This window comes from Hippocampus comes, unplaced genomic scaffold (genome assembly GCF_001891065.2).
Source record: "Hippocampus comes isolate QL1 unplaced genomic scaffold, H_comes_QL1_v1.1 scaffold144, whole genome shotgun sequence".
NCBI classification, from domain to species: domain Eukaryota; kingdom Metazoa; phylum Chordata; class Actinopteri; order Syngnathiformes; family Syngnathidae; genus Hippocampus; species Hippocampus comes.
In genome coordinates this window covers 358839-375259 of record NW_017805782.1, presented here as the reverse complement: position 1 = coordinate 375259, position 16421 = coordinate 358839, and the positions used below count along the sequence as shown (strand labels likewise).

General features: G+C 51.8%; 3 protein-coding genes and 1 long non-coding RNA gene across 7 annotated transcripts in view; all 4 read left to right on the top strand.

Annotated features, from left to right (window-relative positions):
* Positions 1-1220, top strand: part of LOC109524841 (uncharacterized) — a 2998-nt gene extending 1778 nt beyond the window's left edge. The window contains exon 2 of the long non-coding RNA XR_002170022.1: positions 492-1220. This is a non-coding gene — a long non-coding RNA (uncharacterized LOC109524841). The remainder of the gene's footprint in view (positions 1-491) is intronic.
* Positions 1221-2304: 1084 nt separating this feature from the next.
* On the top strand, positions 2305-5841 carry tmed10 (transmembrane p24 trafficking protein 10). Its single transcript, XM_019884951.1, has 5 exons — positions 2305-2556; positions 3355-3475; positions 3556-3629; positions 4259-4385; positions 4685-5841. The coding sequence occupies exons 1-5, from the start codon at positions 2380-2382 to the stop codon at positions 4804-4806; spliced, it is 621 nt and encodes a 206-aa protein (XP_019740510.1). The 5' UTR covers positions 2305-2379; the 3' UTR covers positions 4807-5841.
* Positions 5842-6258: 417 nt separating this feature from the next.
* Positions 6259-9287, top strand: eif2b2 (eukaryotic translation initiation factor 2B, subunit 2 beta). The gene is made up of 8 exons (XM_019884949.1): positions 6259-6557; positions 7190-7310; positions 7610-7761; positions 8054-8217; positions 8482-8577; positions 8652-8789; positions 8861-8927; positions 9076-9287. Exons 1-8 carry the CDS (start codon positions 6386-6388, stop codon positions 9231-9233), a joined length of 1068 nt encoding a protein of 355 aa, XP_019740508.1. The 5' UTR covers positions 6259-6385; the 3' UTR covers positions 9234-9287.
* A 669-nt stretch (positions 9288-9956) lies between these two features.
* The window catches only part of ppp1r13bb (protein phosphatase 1, regulatory subunit 13Bb), a 14847-nt gene continuing 8382 nt past the window's right edge, over positions 9957-16421 (top strand). Inside the window, exons 1-9 of one of the 4 annotated variants that reach the window (XM_019884943.1) lie at positions 9957-10333; positions 10536-10650; positions 12364-12511; positions 13292-13411; positions 13504-13577; positions 14030-14131; positions 14960-15128; positions 15243-15442; positions 16085-16249. In XM_019884943.1, the coding sequence (XP_019740502.1) occupies positions 10642-10650; positions 12364-12511; positions 13292-13411; positions 13504-13577; positions 14030-14131; positions 14960-15128; positions 15243-15442; positions 16085-16249 (987 nt within the window). In that variant the 5' untranslated portion in view covers positions 9957-10333; positions 10536-10641. Of the gene's footprint in view, positions 10334-10535; positions 10651-12363; positions 12512-13291; positions 13412-13503; positions 13578-14029; positions 14132-14953; positions 15129-15242; positions 15443-16084; positions 16250-16421 lie in introns of all 4 variants that reach the window. The other 3 variants (XM_019884944.1, XM_019884942.1, XM_019884945.1) reach the window with 3 other exon arrangements.

Here is a 16421-nt window from a genome sequence, read left to right as displayed (position 1 = left end):
GGTGTCTGGAGCATTGACAGCTTTTGGCATCGGGGGCCAGGGCGTGTCGCCGCGTTGCGTCAGCCGGCCACATTCAAGGAATTCTTATCTTTGTGCTCTGGGAAAATAGGTCACGACGCTGCCGCCTTTTCAATTGAGCATCGCGTTGTAACGTTCACGTGGAAATGTACTTTTTGGCTGCCGACCAAGAGAGCAATTCTCGGCCTAGCAGACTTGTACCTTCAGTGTCAACACACGCACACACACACACACACACACAACAACAAAAAATCCCTACTACGGTAACTAAGCTTATTAAGTGGCACGCATTTTGCTGACGTCTGGCATCTATTTCCGGACAATGGGGGCATTTTAAAATGGTTCTTTATTTTTTATTTTTTTGCAGGAGTTCGAGCTTATTAAGTGGCACGCATTTTGCTGACGTCTGGTATCTATTTCCGGACAATGGGGAAATTTTAAAATGGTTCTTTATTTATTTATTTTTTTTGCAGGAGTTCCACTTGAAGTCCAGGCGAGTTGAAAAAGGCTCTGGGCTCCGGCGAGGACGTTGCTATTCTTAGAAGCCATTTGACGCAGCGAGCCGCCACACCGCAGGGATTTCTCCGTCCAATAATTGTGGTTCTCGCGCCAGACTCGCCGCTCGGTATCCCCGCCCCGCCCCGCCTCGCCTGGTGGGCTCGGGAACAAGGACGTCTCCCTGGAAACCGGACACTTTTGATGTCAGCGGCTAATCCGCGAGCCGCCAGCGGGGAACTCGTCGCTGATGGTGGGGATGCTTTAAATAGCGCCGTACCCGCCGACGCTTTGAAACGCCATCGTAAGCACTTCGGAGGTCGGAAATCGGCGCTGGCTGGGATTTTGCTGCGTGAAGCGACTGATTTCTAGGAGATGGAGAAAATGTCAGAGACCCAGATGGAGTTAATATTTAACAGGCTTTTTATCTTACGCCACACAGGCAGCGACATGCACTGACCTGATGAACCGCGGGTTAAAAAAAAAAAAAAGCTTGGCGGCAGGAGGCCCAATGAGATTAGTGACGAAATGAAAATATTGATCAATGGAAAACGCTCAAATAGTAAAAAGTGTCAATAGGATTTTTGGGGGGTCAAGGGTTTATTCCATTCAACTCCCTTTGAGCTGTGCTGTTTGGTTTGACCCGCTGTCACATTTCGCCGTTTGAAATGAAAATCTGGGGGAGAATAAAAATAAAATGTCCAATTCTTTTTGTTTGTGTTTTTTTTTTTTTGTGATGGATGTGTTTGAAAATCTAGAATATCAAACATTCTTCTGGCATCATTTTCAAAATATATTTGGGCAAAAAAGAAATCTGAATTTGCACTGTGTTAAATCCTTGCGTGATCAAACACGGGAGTGGATCACACCGACCCGTCAACATTGTTCAGGGATGAACAGAACAGGAGGGTCAAATGAAGTTGCCAAAGAACACATTTTGAAGGAAAGTGAAGCGAAACCAAATTCATATACTTAATCTTGAATCTCGACCGTGATTGCGACGGGGATGGGGGGAGTGACACGCAGAAATCTTTCGAAATGTTCTTGTGGCGTTGACGTTGCAGAAGTAGCTCCCACAAAGGAGCGACCTTGCCGGCGTGTTGACAAATGAGACGCGTCGGGCCCCAAGTGCGTGCGGGGCGGCGTTTGCAGCGTTTGTCCACTTGGTGTCGCCCTCCTCGCGTTGCCTTCTAATTGTGGTAGTGATGGCCAAACAAACCGGCAGATGGGGTTGGCGCTGCACTGATGGCTTTTATGGCACACGTAGTCCTTCCCGACGCGTATCTTGACTCCAAACACTTCTCGTTGCTCTTGTCCCAGTTGAGCCGCAAACCGCTCAGCACAGACGCTTTTTTCGCCGCCTGTTTTGGAACGTGTTGGAGCCATGACATTTTAATGAAATGATCATTTCCGAAAAACAATAAAGTTTGGACGTGGAAGATCTTGTCCTTGTAGTGCAATTCAACGAAATATAGGTTGAACGTTTTGCAATTCATTGTATCCTGTTTTTATTGATGCTTGACGCAAAATCCCAACGTCACTGGAATTGGGTTGGTGCCATTCAAAAATCTGAGAGACGTGAGAGCGCGAAAGGTGACCGGGGAAATGGGACGCCTGTTGTGTTTGTTTTTTGTTTGTTTGTTGTCTGTCTTGACGTTTTCGACATCGCCGCAGTGTACAGAGAGTCGCTCGCTGACCGGGCTTCGCTCTCGGGTGGCAGAATGTGACGTGTGCGTGCAGTTCCCCCCTTCGACCCGACGGGGCCGCTGCAGCATTGTGCAAACTGGAATCCCGTGGCCGAAGAAGAAATTCGTGAAGCGGACGAGCTGGCAGCGGCTGGTTGGACGCTCGCAGAAACGCTCCGCCATGGCTCGGTTCACGGCGCTCCTGCTCTTACCGCTTCTCGTCGAACTGGCGTCCACCATCTCCTTCTTCCTGCCGGTCAACTCGAGGAAGTGCCTGCGGGAGGAGATCCACAAGGACGTCCTGGTCACCGGGGAGTACGAGATAAGCGAGCAGGCCAACACCAAAACCAACCTGAAGGTGAGAGCCCCGAAGGAGCCGGCTAACACGAAGGCCACGCGTCGACGGAAGCTTCTTCCGTCATCTCGCGGCGAGCACCTCTTAGAAACACCGCAGTTACGTTTCGACGTATCGCCTTGCTGCCAACGGGGCTGACTTAACTGGCGGGCAGATAACCTTCCTGGTTGGAAATCGGCTAACGAGTGCCAGCGAACTGACTTCCACCGCCACTTTGACTTCACACTGGCTTCGCGAGACGCGCTTTTTGTATGCTAATATTCCCGACGCGGAGCTCGCGTCCGGGGGAAGTAAGGTTTGTTTTTTTGGCTCTTCCACGTCACTCTTAACGTTCCAAGCCCGAATGGCAGCTGCTCACGTTAGCGTGCGAGCCACCGAGCTGCACGCCCCCCGCTGGAAAGAAATATGACGACAAACAAACAAAACGCATTCCGTAAAAACGACCAACATTCTTGTCTTGTTAGACTGAGAAATGATTGACGTGATCGGTGTCGTCACAAAGCCGATGGTCATAAATAATGTCATTTGAGCAGATTTCTATTCCTTCGCGCGTGTTTGGCCTTTCCAAAGTATCCAAGTAGCAGCTTCCGATTTTGAGAGGTCGGTAACCTTCTAATTCTCACCCCCCTTGTCATCCTCTAGAATTGTTGTACTTCTTTGTTGGGGGACGAGGGGGGGGGGTTCATTGATATGTCCTGGATTAGCCCTAAATGTGATATTTTTTTTTTCTTGTAGAGGGGCAATTTTAATCCATTTTGGAGCAAAGGTTCAACATGACAAAATGCTCTCTCCTTGTCATAGATCACAGATTCTGCCAGTCATTTGCTGTACAGCAAGGATGACGCCACCAAAGGAAAGTTTGCATTCACCACGGAGGACTATGAAATGTTTGAGGTGTGCTTTGAGAGCAAGTCCCCCATGGGTAAGTTCCATCCGGTTCGACAAAATACTAACTTTGAGAATGTGAGAACGCTGGTATTTATTTGTTGCCTTGATGTCAAGGAACCGGAAGAGTGCCAGACCAGTTGGTCAACCTGGACATGAAGCACGGCGTGGAGGCCAAGAACTATGAGGAGGTACACTTGATCCGTCTTTGTGGGGGGGGATAAAATCAATAAAAACTACACCTAATGACAGCTCGTAGCTGCTTTCGTACCAGTGCACTTTATCCTAAGCTTAAGGAGCAACACTGCGGACAGGACACATCTTACCTAACCACCATACTGTGCGTTCTCACACCGCACGTGATCAAAAACATGCAGCGAGAATGCTGGGACTTGTCCCCCGGCTCTCACACGTTGTGCAAGGGGATTGGCTTGGAAGCCCATTCAGCCTTTGACGATGACATATTTTAGGAAGACCAACGTATTACTCGGGATAAGTTGCGTGATGGGTTGCAATGCAATAAGTGTGCAAAAGCGCTCTGCTTTCCTGCCACCTCAACGATCTCGTCAGCGTGGGTTTGACCAATTTGTCAAAACTATCTCGTGTTATATTTAGTCTGGAACTGATTTTCTTCCTATTGGGGAAATATATTGTAGAGCTCCTTAATTCTTTGGGCAATCCGATCATTGGAAGGATTTATTTTGAGTCCGAGCCTTCATTAGGCCTACCAAGACTGACACCTCCTGGATGAACTGTGTAATAACTAACATTCGCTTGACTGCCTATCGTGCGTGCGTTGGCTTGTGCTATGTGAGTCCAGATTGCCAAGGTGGAGAAGCTGAAGCCCCTGGAAGTGGAATTGCGGAGACTGGAGGACCTCTCAGAGTCCATCGTGAATGACTTTGCTTACATGAAGAAGCGCGAGGAGGAGATGAGGGATACCAATGGTAAATTCATCACTTTTTAACGTAGTGATTCCCAACCCGGGTGTCATGAGACATGCTATGATAGGGCAGACTCTTCGATGAAGAGGATAAAATCTAGATGCTAGAAATGCTGGCGAAGCTTTTGCCTCTCGTGCTTTCTCTGACGCTTTTGTAAGGTGGCGCGCCTTGAGAGTTTCCTCATGTCAAATACGTCCCTTGGCTCAATCATGGTTTGAAAAGATTGCGGCTGCGCAATAAGCATAACGGTCGGAGCTTGTAAATGAGACGTTGACCAGCCTGCACTGCCTGCCTCCCAACAGAGTCCACCAACACGCGCGTGCTCTACTTCAGCGTCTTTTCCATGTGCTGCCTGATCGGGCTGGCCACGTGGCAGGTATTCTACCTGCGCCGCTTCTTCAAGGCCAAGAAGTTGATTGAATAGAAGAGCCAGCATTGGTCATCGTCCGGCTTGGCTGCCAATGTCCGAACATCCATCCTCCTTGGACGGCAAGGGAAGTTTTAGGAGGTGGTGGTGGTGGTGGTGGGGGGGAGGGTCTCAAATTCTATTTTTTCACAGATGCCAGACAAAAACAATGGTCTGTCAACATGCGTACTTTTTTTTTTTTTTTTTAAACAACCAGGCCGGATTTATTTTGCAGTTCGTAACATGATAAGCGCTGTTAGGGAGAGATGCGCCACGTGTCTGTCTGCACTGTTTCAATTGTTCCGGCTGCCCACCAACGAAGCACTCGTTTTTGTTTGGAGAGCACGTGCGGTGAGAATGTTGCCGAGGAGACCCTCCAAATCAAGTGAAGGCTATTTGAAGGTGTGCTTTTGTTTTATGTCGTCATTCTTCTGTGTTTGCTTGCTACATTTGCTTCCATGTTTGTCATGAGGTTTGTTTGTTTGCTTTCATCCTGTTAATGCTCCCCCTAATCATACGGATTTGTTTCTTTTTTGGGGACAGTGGGTTTGTCACTGTAACATTGTTCTCATTATATATATATATCTATTAGGTTTCCATGTTTGAACTATTGCATCTTGTGATTCAGTCCTCGTCTAAAATGGCCAACAACTCGCATTAGAGAGCAGCATTTGTAAAATAGCCTGCATGGAGGAGTCAGTTGAACCACCCGGTTTGTACACCAAACCTGTTCTCCTAAATGGAGCAGTTGACATCAACAAGTCACGCTTGCCATTTTCTTGTCCTTGCACAGCCACCCAATTTATTTTAGATTATTGCCTCTCTTGAGTGAATCTTCAGAGGTGCGGTTACATGGGCTTATGAGGGTTTGGTTCGAAACTGGTGAAAGTTAATCGTGAAGGCATCTGTCATGGGGATTTTTTTTCTTAAGGAGCGACCATGTGCATTGTGCATTTTTATGTTGAGTGATGCATTTTGTAATTTTGCGTTGGGCTTTTATTCAATAAAATCGGATGGGTTGACTCGATTTGCTGCGTGGACTGCATCCAAACCCATCTGACGTGTCTTGGCTCCATTAAATGCGTCATCACAAATGGTTGAGTACCGTACGCTTGGGAAATACTGGAAAAACGGCATTGGCGTAATATATGAACGCTCCTACTGAAACGCTTGTTGAAAAAGAGATGACACCAAATCGGTTTCAGTAAATGTGAAAAATCGATCACAAATTGAGCTTTCCCCAATTACCCGTTGTGTGTATTTCGCGGAAGAATCGTACCTTTTGCTTGCACGTCGTTTACGAATGGGTCACAACTCGCAAGTCAAAAAGGCCATCCGAAATGTCAAAAATCACCTTTAATAAGACGAAACTTAACGTATGGTTAGAAGCTGATCGGTCCCTGAACGCATCGTACTCGCCAACCCTCCGTCAAAATGACGCTGCCTGTAGCAAGATATCAGCCTATCAGAGAGCGTCGTTGTCACCACGACCCGGATGTACTCTCGTAACACTTCCTGGTTTGTCGTGGCAGTCTGACCACCGCGCGACTAACTCACCAGATAACTTACTATTTGTGTCTGTGTGTGTATTGCCACGATGCCGGGCGGTGATAAAGAATCGGACCTGACCGAGCGAGTCGAAGCCTTTTTGTCCGACTTGAAGCGAGGCGGGAGCGGCACCGGACCTCTCCGGGGCTCGGCGGAGACAGCCCGAGAAACGACCTCCTTGCTCCGAAGGATCACGTCGCAGGCTCGCTGGAGCAGCGCAGGTGCCACACGCTCCATACGGGAGGCAGCCGTCTTCTGCGATCATGTTTCGAAGAGCGCTTTTTGTATGACGTTGACTCGATTTGTTGCGCACTCCGACGCACAGGTGTAACAAGGACAAGCCTCTGTCACCAAGGGCAGATGGATAATTACAATATTCTTTTCTCATCCAAGTATACACGAAGAGCTCTCTTGACATTTGCATTTGGCTGCCAAGAGGCCCACCGTTTTATGCGGTGTGGAGATTTTCGGTGACGAGAGAAGATGAGGATTGAAATCCGCGCTGACCACGATGAGAGATAACAAAAATGTGAATCTCGCCAGCGCGCGTCGGCTGAGAGACCAAGTTGGAATGTCAACAAACAACTGCGGTTTTTGAATAGCTAGTCTTTTACTTACTTACGAATGGCGTCCTCTTTCACTCTCGTCTCTCTCCACATCTTGGCTGTGGCATCGAAGGCAATTTAGATTGGACCTGGCAATAAAGGAAAGAAGATGCTGCCAACTCACAAACGCCTCTTTGAATTGTTGTTCCTATTATATGAATGGAAATGGATAGTTGGGTGATTCTGAATGTTATGCTTCCCATTGACAGGAGCATAACTTGGTGTTTATTGTATTTTGAACATCTCAGGCGACCTCATGGAAATCATCCGGAAGGAGGGCAGACGGATGGCGGCTGCCCAACCATCAGAGACCACCGTTGGGAACATAATCAGACGTGTGCTCAAGATTATCAGAGAGGAGTATGCCAGGTGAGTCACCTGGAAGATTTGGGAAAATGACTCTTTAATGGCTTGTCTGCAGTTAAATGGGCCTCCGGGGTGCATGGCCAGCCAGTATAAAAAAACAAATACTAACAACCAAGTCAGTTTTTTTTTTTTTTTTTTCGCTGCCTATTTTTGAAGTGTGTCCATTTTGACAACACAATTCAGGTAATTTGCATGAGAACCATGATACACGTAAAATATCTCCTATCAATGTTTAGATTTTCTTATAATTCCCTCAAGGGAGTGGGAGGGGATTCAATTTTGACTCTGGTTTGGGTCTGCAGGTCCCGGGGCAGCAGCGAGGAGCTGGACCAGCAGGAATCTCTGCACAAGCTGCTGACAACGGGAGCGCTCAGCGAAGAGAACTTCCGGCTGCATTTTGCTCCCCTCAAAGCCAACGTCATCGAGGCCATCAACGAGCTGATGACGGAGCTGGGTCAGTCACTTCGAGTTTTCCGCCTGGTCGTGCGCACTCGTTCCTGTTGCTCGAAGGCAAACTGACGATCGTGCCGTGTTTTTATGGTTCAGTTAAAGAAAAGAAAAGAAAATGGGACGCTATCGAGAACCAGAAAGCCGCTAGTTGAGCAGCAATGACTCAAACCTTGTACGGTTCGATGTGCTTTTAAAGGTTTTCAGAAAATGAAGGTCACCGGCAAAGTCGAAAATACATTTAAGGTTCGACCTGAAATTTGCCGAAAAGCCCCAAATTGCTAACTTGGTTCTTCCAGACGGGACGACGGACAACATCTCCATGCAAGCGCTGGAGCACATCCACTCCAACGAGGTCATCATGACCATCGGCCGCTCTCGCACGGTGGAGGCCTTCCTCAAGGACGCCGCTCGCAAACGCAAGTTCCACGTCATCGTCGCCGAGTGTGCGCCCTTCTGCCAAGTAAGTGACACGGCCGAAGAAAGAAACAAAAAAGACAATGACACCGTAGAGGTATCATCAGAATCAGAATCTCTCTTGGCCAAGTATGTAGAACACACAAGGAATTTGTCTCCAGTAGTACAGGCTACACTAGTATCATTGTGAACAAGGACGTGACAAATAAGTATGGAAAGACATTCCGTAGTGGGAGGGGTATGCAACTACTTCCAGTTTGTTTTGTGGATCTAATTGTACTCCATCTGCCACGTTTTGCCTTTCCGTCAGGGACACAAAATGGCCACCAGTCTGTCAGAAGCCGGCATCGAAACGACGGTGATCGCGGATGCCGCCATATTTGCGGTCATCTCCCGCGTCAATAAGGTAAGCAGAAGACGACGGGCGACTTTTTGGGACGCGGTAAGCGGCAGGGCAAGGCGTTGCTTTCCGCCTGACAGGTGATCGTCGGGACGCAGACGGTCCTCGCCAACGGAGGCCTGCGGGCCGTCAACGGGACGCACACGCTTGCCCTGGCGGCCAAGCACCACTCCACGCCGCTCATCGTCTGCACGCCCATGTTCAAGCTCTCGCCGCAGGTGACCGGGCGACACTTTTTCGCCGCTACCTCCAGCTCTTGAAATGACGCTGACCGTCACAATTATTGCAGTTCCCCAATGAGGAGAACACCTTCCATAAGTTTGTGTCGCCCCATGAGGTGCTTCCATTCACCGAAGGTAAAATCGCCTCTCGTACATCTCACCGCTCGACACTTGCGCACACACTAATGACGTGACGTGGCGTGCTCAGCGAGCACGGAAAATGAACCTCGCCTAAGCGGTCGATTGAGCAACCAACGTTGACAGTGACCAATGTGCGTCTCAGGCGTGATCCTGTCCAGGGTGAATGTGCACTGTCCTGTGTTCGACTACGTCCCGCCGGAGCTCATCACGCTCTTCATCTCCAACTTCGGCGGACACGCGCCCTCGTACATCTACCGCCTCATGAGCGAGCTCTACCACCCAGAGGATCACGAATTGTAACCGCTCAAGTGAAGGTGTGGGAGGAGGGGGGGGAGAAAGAAGACATAAAACAAATGACCTGTTTGTGTTGTTTTTGTCGAGGCGCGTTTCAATGTGTGGGCTGTCGCTGTTGGATCGAAGAACCTTTCATGGCATTGATTTGAAAAACTCTCAAAATGATACCATATTCTTATTGATAATGAATTTAAATGACATTTCAGACGAGTGTGTAAATATCTCGTTTCATTTGCGTTTCCGCGGTTTCTCGGGGGAAAAAACGAGACATTTCAAACTTGATATAGTCACAACAAAAGCGTTAGCGGATCCTCACTTGGATCAGCAGCATTTTTATTCTTGTGTTTTTTGATTTTGACTAATAAGAGATAATCACGTCCAATGCACGAATCAGTTGGGGGCGCTGGGGGGGCTGATGTTGCGGGGCTGGTCGACCAGGGGTGCTGGTGTACCGCTAGTCGCTGCTCAGGCGGAAAAAAACGTCCGATCGGCAGTCGTGGGTATGAAAACAAACAAACAAAAAGCACACCACTTCTCCGCTTCCACGACAGTATGTCATTTCTGCACATGGCACTCGAAGAACAACCACTTCCACCTGTCACAGTCGCCGCCTTTTATTCTCACTCGCAGGAAGCCTGAACTCGAGGAATTCGTGGACCAACAAGTCTTGTTATTTATTTGTGGTCTTGACGACACTGGCTTCTCGCGCGAGCTAAGCACCGCCCCTCCCACGGCGTAAGCACCGCCCGCCCGGTCGCAGTCAACAGCGCCGCAGTCGATTTTCTCCTTCGTCGGCTAAGCGAGCGGCAGCTAACTATGATTCGCCACATTCGTTGACCGAAAACGAGTCGCTCGACCGACTTCGCCATCCGTCAGCTTTTTTTTTTTTTGGTTGGTTGCGCTTCTCCGTCGACGGCGACAACCGACGCCGAGCCAAAGCGGCGAGGGCGGCGACATCTCGCCGCAGCTGGAGGCAACTAGCGCGGTTAGCATCTCGGCCGGGCGACGCTAGCTTGGCCGAATGGATGACAGTTGGCTCGCCTAAACAACTGCGTCTCACGCATCGACTCCACCGGGCAATGATTCGTCTATGACAGCGAAGACCGGTGAGTAAATTCCAGCCTCCTTTCAATATCCTCGTCATACCGCAGTCGCGTATTTGGAGGCGTTTTCTGGCAGAGCTCGACGGCAGCAGCTGTCCGGGAGCCACGCCTGGGCCCATTTCAAGCCATTTGTTGACATCGCTGCTTGCTGCCGCAGCTGCGCATCGCGCCGCTGTCACGTTCATATCCGCGCGTTGTGTTTCAGAGAGGGCCGCTCGGTTCCGTGTGACCGCACGTTATCTCGGGCAAGGTGGGGGCATCGCGGACTTGCTTCTTGCCACTTTGGCCGATCCCAATCCGGACCCGCCAGCATGATGCCGGTAAGGTGTGACCTCATTGCTTGCCCGTGCATGAAAAGCCGTCGGAGCTTTGAACCCCCAACCTCGACAAGTTGACGCTCCAGCTCCAATGTTTGGCCTCACTAGTCGAGCGCACCAGGAGAAGCGCCGTGTTCCGCAGACAAATTTCGGAGGTGGTGGAGCGTAGCCGTCTTTTGATTCATTTGTCTTTTAAAAGCCATTGTTTTCACTCCTTGAAACACTCCTTTCCAGCTTGCTTCATCGGTGCAGGATGTCCTCGCTGCACGACAGTCCTGGCAGAGAATGTTTTGAGGTTGCGAAGTCGTTAGCGCAGCGGCCAAGAATTCTTGGTCACTCTTGGCCTTACCGTCTTTCCATTTGTGTGTTTTTCAGGTCAATATTTGCAGTATCTATGACTTCGGCGAAAATCAACCCTGAAAGGGTCTTTCCAATAATAAGCGTCACGCAGCCCAACGAATTGAGACGCGGCGTTTGGACGAACGTTGCGTATTTGGAACATGAGTTGAGCAGTAAAAATCTACTCTTTTCTGAAGCCGACGCACGATTGGTCGTGAGATGAGCCCTGAGGCACCGTGATGTTATTTTCAGTCGATGGCGAGTCCCAGGCAAAATGAATCGGAGTAGCGTGTTTCGATGAGTGGAGGTGCACAGAGCATACAGAACAACGTTTCAAGAAATAGACCAGGGCGTGTTCCGAAATCAGCGATGCCGACGGAGGAAAGGAACTTTTCCGACCCCAAAAGTGGAGACGTCAAGCTTTGACTTTGAGGCGAATATTTTTTGCTCTTGTGACACCTCAAAGAAAACGGGGGGGAAAAGGGTTGTTGATGGCACAATAACTCGCGTGTGGCTGCGCTAGTGGTCACTTTGGTTTCCAAAACTTGAATTTCAGATCCGAAAAAGCGTCTTTGACCGATATAATCGCTATACATTCCGCTTGACAAACACCAAGGTGCGCTTCATGGTTGTGACTGACAGATGCAGGCTAGGGCCCCGATCGAAAGTCTTTTGGGAATCTTGAGTGATTTGAAAAGCCGCCGTTTGGCCAGGGCGGCGTTCCACGTACTTTGGCCCTTCACCTCGTACCGACCGCACAGCCCGACAGGGGCACCTACGAAGGGCCTTTGAATTCCGTCATCGGCCAAGATGGCGCGACGATGATTTACGCGTTGTCCGCCTTGTCGCAAAAAAGGCCGGAGGCTCTCCGGCGGTACCCCTCCGCGTGAAGCGGAAGCTTGCGCGTTGCCGTCGCAGTTCAAACCGCGTATGCCGAAGCCGCCATCATCGTGAACGTGCACCGACACGAGTCGCGAACAGGCCGCAACAAGTCTTGTTGCCGCGCGCGCGTGTGGAACCCTGTCATTGCTATGCGCCGATCTTGGCTGCTCAAATGGGATCTCCCTCTCTTTCTCCAGTTGTGCTTTTAAGTTGGTTTTCCTCTCTGGTTTTTGTTGGACTTTTGAGGAAATCCTCTTTTCGAAAATGATGAACCCAGTTGCCGCCACATTTGGACTGCTTTTGGATGAGCTGCAATGTCCAGCGTCGCCGCTCCTCGGTCGTGTCCAAAAACAATCGATGGACCTCATGTCCTTGTCGCCCCCCCCCCCCCCCACACGATATCGACGCGGTACACCCGCCACCGTCGCCGCTCCTCGGTCGTGTCCAAAAACAATCGATGGACCTCATGTCCTTGTCGCCCCCCCCCCTCCCCAGATGATATTGACGGTGTACCTCAGCGACGGGGAGCAGGCCACGGCGGAGGTACCCGTCACCCCCGAGACCACGTGCCGCGACGTGGTGGAGTTCTGCAAGGAGCCGGGCGAAAGCGGCTGCCACCTGGCTGAGGTCTGGAGAGGCAACGGTAAGAGCGGCCGCCCCCTTTTCGCTCTGCTTTGGCTTGCGTGACAAAAGCTGAGATGCCGGTGCCGGATGGTGGCGGCGAACACGCCGGCGCGGGCGTGCCCGTACTTGACTCTCACCCGGCCTTGAGCTTTCCTGGCTCCTCTATCGTCATGCCACCCTGGTTGCGGCTGCCGGAGGGAAGAAAAATCTCCCAATTAAACACCGGTCAAAGAAGGGAGTTGGGCCGACCCCCCCCCCACATCTGAAAGGGATTACGTGCCGCACCGGTCCACAGCGCTGTCGCAACGCATTCCTCGCAAACAATGCGTTTCGCCGGACGCATCGGGGTGATGTCAGCGTTTTATCTCTGCCCCCAACCGCCGCGGGGCCACTCCTCCGCTTGAGAGCCAAATGGGGGCTTCAGTCGGCGTCGGGCTGGTGCCTGATTAAGCGCGTCTAACCCCTTGGCCTCGCGTGTGCCGTCACGGTGGAGAAAAGAAGCCGATGGTAGACGTGCTCCTTGTCAGCAAAGCCATTTCTCGTGCGCCGATTGCTCGTTGGCTGCGATAAGCTGAGCCCAGCGAATCGGGCCCTCGCGCCACCGCGCCCTGGCGATTGGGATTTGGAACCGAGCCGTCGTCTTTTGCCGCCACTCATGTGTGCAAAGCGTTGAATCATTAAGGTCCGTGCTCGCTCCCGGTCCTCGCCATTTGGGCGCACGAGTAGATCAGCTCCGGCGGCGGAAGTGATGGCAAACCCGCAGCTTGACTTTCCCCCAACGCGTTTCCTGCGTCTGCAGAGCGAGCCATCCCCTTTGAGCACATGATGTACGAACATCTGCAGAAATGGGGCCCCCGCAAGCAGGAGGTCAAGTTCTTCCTGCGGCACGAAGATTCCCCGACTGAGAGCGGCGATCAGGGTAAGTGAAATCAGAGAAATCAGCGTCTCGGCCCGCTTGCATTCTTGCCGACTGGGCACCGATTGACTGCGACTGTGCCCGCCCGCCCGCAGGGAGTCAGCAGTCCCCGGATCAAGCCGGTGGTCGGAGGAGCGGCAACGCCGGAGAGAAGCCCAACGAGAACGGGGTGAGATTCTGGAGATGGCCTTCAAAGCCGCTCGCTTCCCCCCTGACCTGCGGAGAAGCCACCCCGCGCCGCATATTTGCAGGTTTTTCTTGCGCCAAGGCACACACATTTGACATCGGGAGGAAAAATAGGACCTCTCCGATCTTGCGCCTCCAAGAGCAAAACCATTTTTGCAGAGCTGGAATTACGTCCCTCGTGGTTTGCGGTCGGATCGTTTGGGGTGCTTCTCCCGTCGCTGTCGATTTGTCGCCTCAGCGCCTCGTCTGGCCCATCTCTCTCCTGCGGGAGTCCCTCCGAGAGTTCAATGCCTTCGCCGAATCCAGCTCGGCGTTTGCTGGAAGGGCGTTAAAAATGGATTCCATTGCAAACTCATTCACGGCTTTTTTGTTTGTTTGTTTGTTTTGCCCCCCGTCCTCGTTATTTGAGTGGCACTTTGGTCCTTTTGTGTGCAGGTAGGGAACCAGCGCGCAGAGCTGACGCTTTCCGAGCTGCAGGAGATGGCCACCAGGCAGCAGCAGCAGATTGAGGCTCAGCAGCAGATGCTCGTCGCCAAGGTAGCGTCGTTACAGTCTCGAAACGCCGATCGGTGCTTTGTTTTGCGGCCCCGCCATCCTCAAGCCTCGCACTCGGTGTGAGGGAATTCCGCCTGTTTTCCGTTTGCTAGCGCGTCATTCGTTTCTGTTGAAAAGTGACGAAGCGCCGAGGTGAAGACGCCAAATGTCCGGTAAGAGTAAGCCAGGTCGGGTGAAAGCTTTTTCGGAGGCATCATCGCAGCTCGTGGCCTTGTCAATCGGTCGAGCGAGATGAAGCTCGCTGAGAGAAAGCCTCGCCCGCGCTCCTTTGGAAACCCGGGCCTGTCGCTTCCTATTGGAACGCTCGGACGGAGAGATGAAGTCATCCGACCCGCCTTGGCCTCGGCACAAGCCGAGCGTTTCCTCGCGTGTTTTCGCCGAGGCGAGGCGGGGGCAGTTTGACTTGTGTCGTCGCGCCTTTCATCCACGAGGCAGCTCAATGCGCTTCACCCGGCCGGCCGAGACGCTTAACGACATTCGGAAGCAAAATGGAGAAAACCAAAAATGACGAGGATGAACTTGGACAACATTGAAAGACAGAAAACTCGTCATCCGGTATACGGGTGCCGCCTGGACTGTAAAAACGGCCACGTGAAGCCGCAGATTTTTGCGACGGCCCGAAAAACACGTGGGGGGGGGGGGCGAGTGAACCGCAACAGAGAGGCGAACGCCGTGCTGCGTCTCGGGCCATATATGCACACGAGCGTTGTTGTTTGCAAGATCAGGTACCCGTCGGCGCATTCCAGTCATCATATTCGGCGCCCCGTGTTGGCTTTTTTTTTTTTTTGGGTCTCCCCGCTGAAGGAGCAGCGTCTGCGCTACCTCAAACAGCAGGAGCGGCGTCAGCAGCAGACGGCCACCGAGAGCGAGAAGCTGCAGCGGCTGAAGGAGCGCGTGGAGAGCCAGGAAGCCAAGCTCAAGAAGATCCGGGCCATGCGGGGCCAGGTGGACTACAGCAAGGTCATCAACGGCAACCTGTGTACGTATCGCTTCAGACTCCAGACAGGAAGTTGCCTACAAACAAAAGGGCCCTTTAATTCCAGCGGCAAACGCGATGGACATTGGAACGTTTTTTCTTTTTTTTCCCGTCCAGCGGCAGAGATTGAGCAGGTGAGTGGCCTGTTCCAGGAGAAGCAGGCCGAGCTGCAGGCGGCCGTGCTGCGGGTGGAGCAGCTCAACTTGCAGCTGGAGGACCTGCGCCGGGGCAAGCTCAACGGTGTCCCGACCGCGCCGGGCGGCCAAGTGACCGGCGCCGCCGCCCTGGAGCTGCGGAAGCTTTACCAGGAGCTCCAAGTACCGCACGGCACACACGGCGCGCGGCATCGAGCCGAGACGCGGATGCTCGCGCGAAACCATATAAAGGGACTCCGTGCATTTTTCGCGGCTCGAGCTTTGCCCACCCTAAAACGGATTTTTAAAAAGGGACGACGCATCGCTTGCGGGCTATATCGGTCAAAAGTGATATGATAAGGTGCTTATTTAAGGGTCCTTTGACAGATGGTAGCCCCCCACACACACACACACACACACACACACACTGATGTGTCATGCTGAAGAAGGTGGCGGTGGCAATTTGCCAAAAGTAGAAGAAGAAATCCAATTAGTCGTCACAGTAGCGAACTTTTGCACTCGCTTCGGCCACTACGCGGGCACAATAACTGATCAGGAATCGACTTTTTGCCACCATGCGACGTGGTGAGGTCAGCCTTTTTAAACGACCAAGGAAAAACGTTGATGTCGTTAGTTTTGAATCCGACCGCAAGTCGCGAGCAGGGAAGAAGGGGGGCGTTGTTTGGGGCTTTCACGTTTCAATCCGTACAAGGTGCACCCCGAGTAGAAGTTGCGGGACCAGACGAGAGAAGTCGGCTCGCGTCGTGCGAACGTGAAAACAGGCAAAAGGGCCATCAACGCCGCCGTGTCGCCGTCTCTTCTCAGATCCGCAACAAACTGAACCTGGAGCAGAACAGCAAGCTGCAGCAGCAGAAGGAGCTCCTCAACAAGCGCAACATGGAGGTGACGCTCATGGACAAGCGCATCAGCGAGCTGCGGGAGCGCCTCTACAAGAAAAAAGCTGAGGCACGTCAAAAAGAGAACCTCCCTGTAAGGCTAGAAAAGCGCTCGACACCTCTAAAAAATAAAAATAAAAAAACTCTCGGGCAGAATTCCGCCGGAACGCCCCCGTTTGGCGAATTGGCGCGTCTGCGTTAGAGGACAGCTTTCCGTGTGATTCATGTCCCGTGTACGTCGCCCCCCCCCCTCCGACACCTCAGCA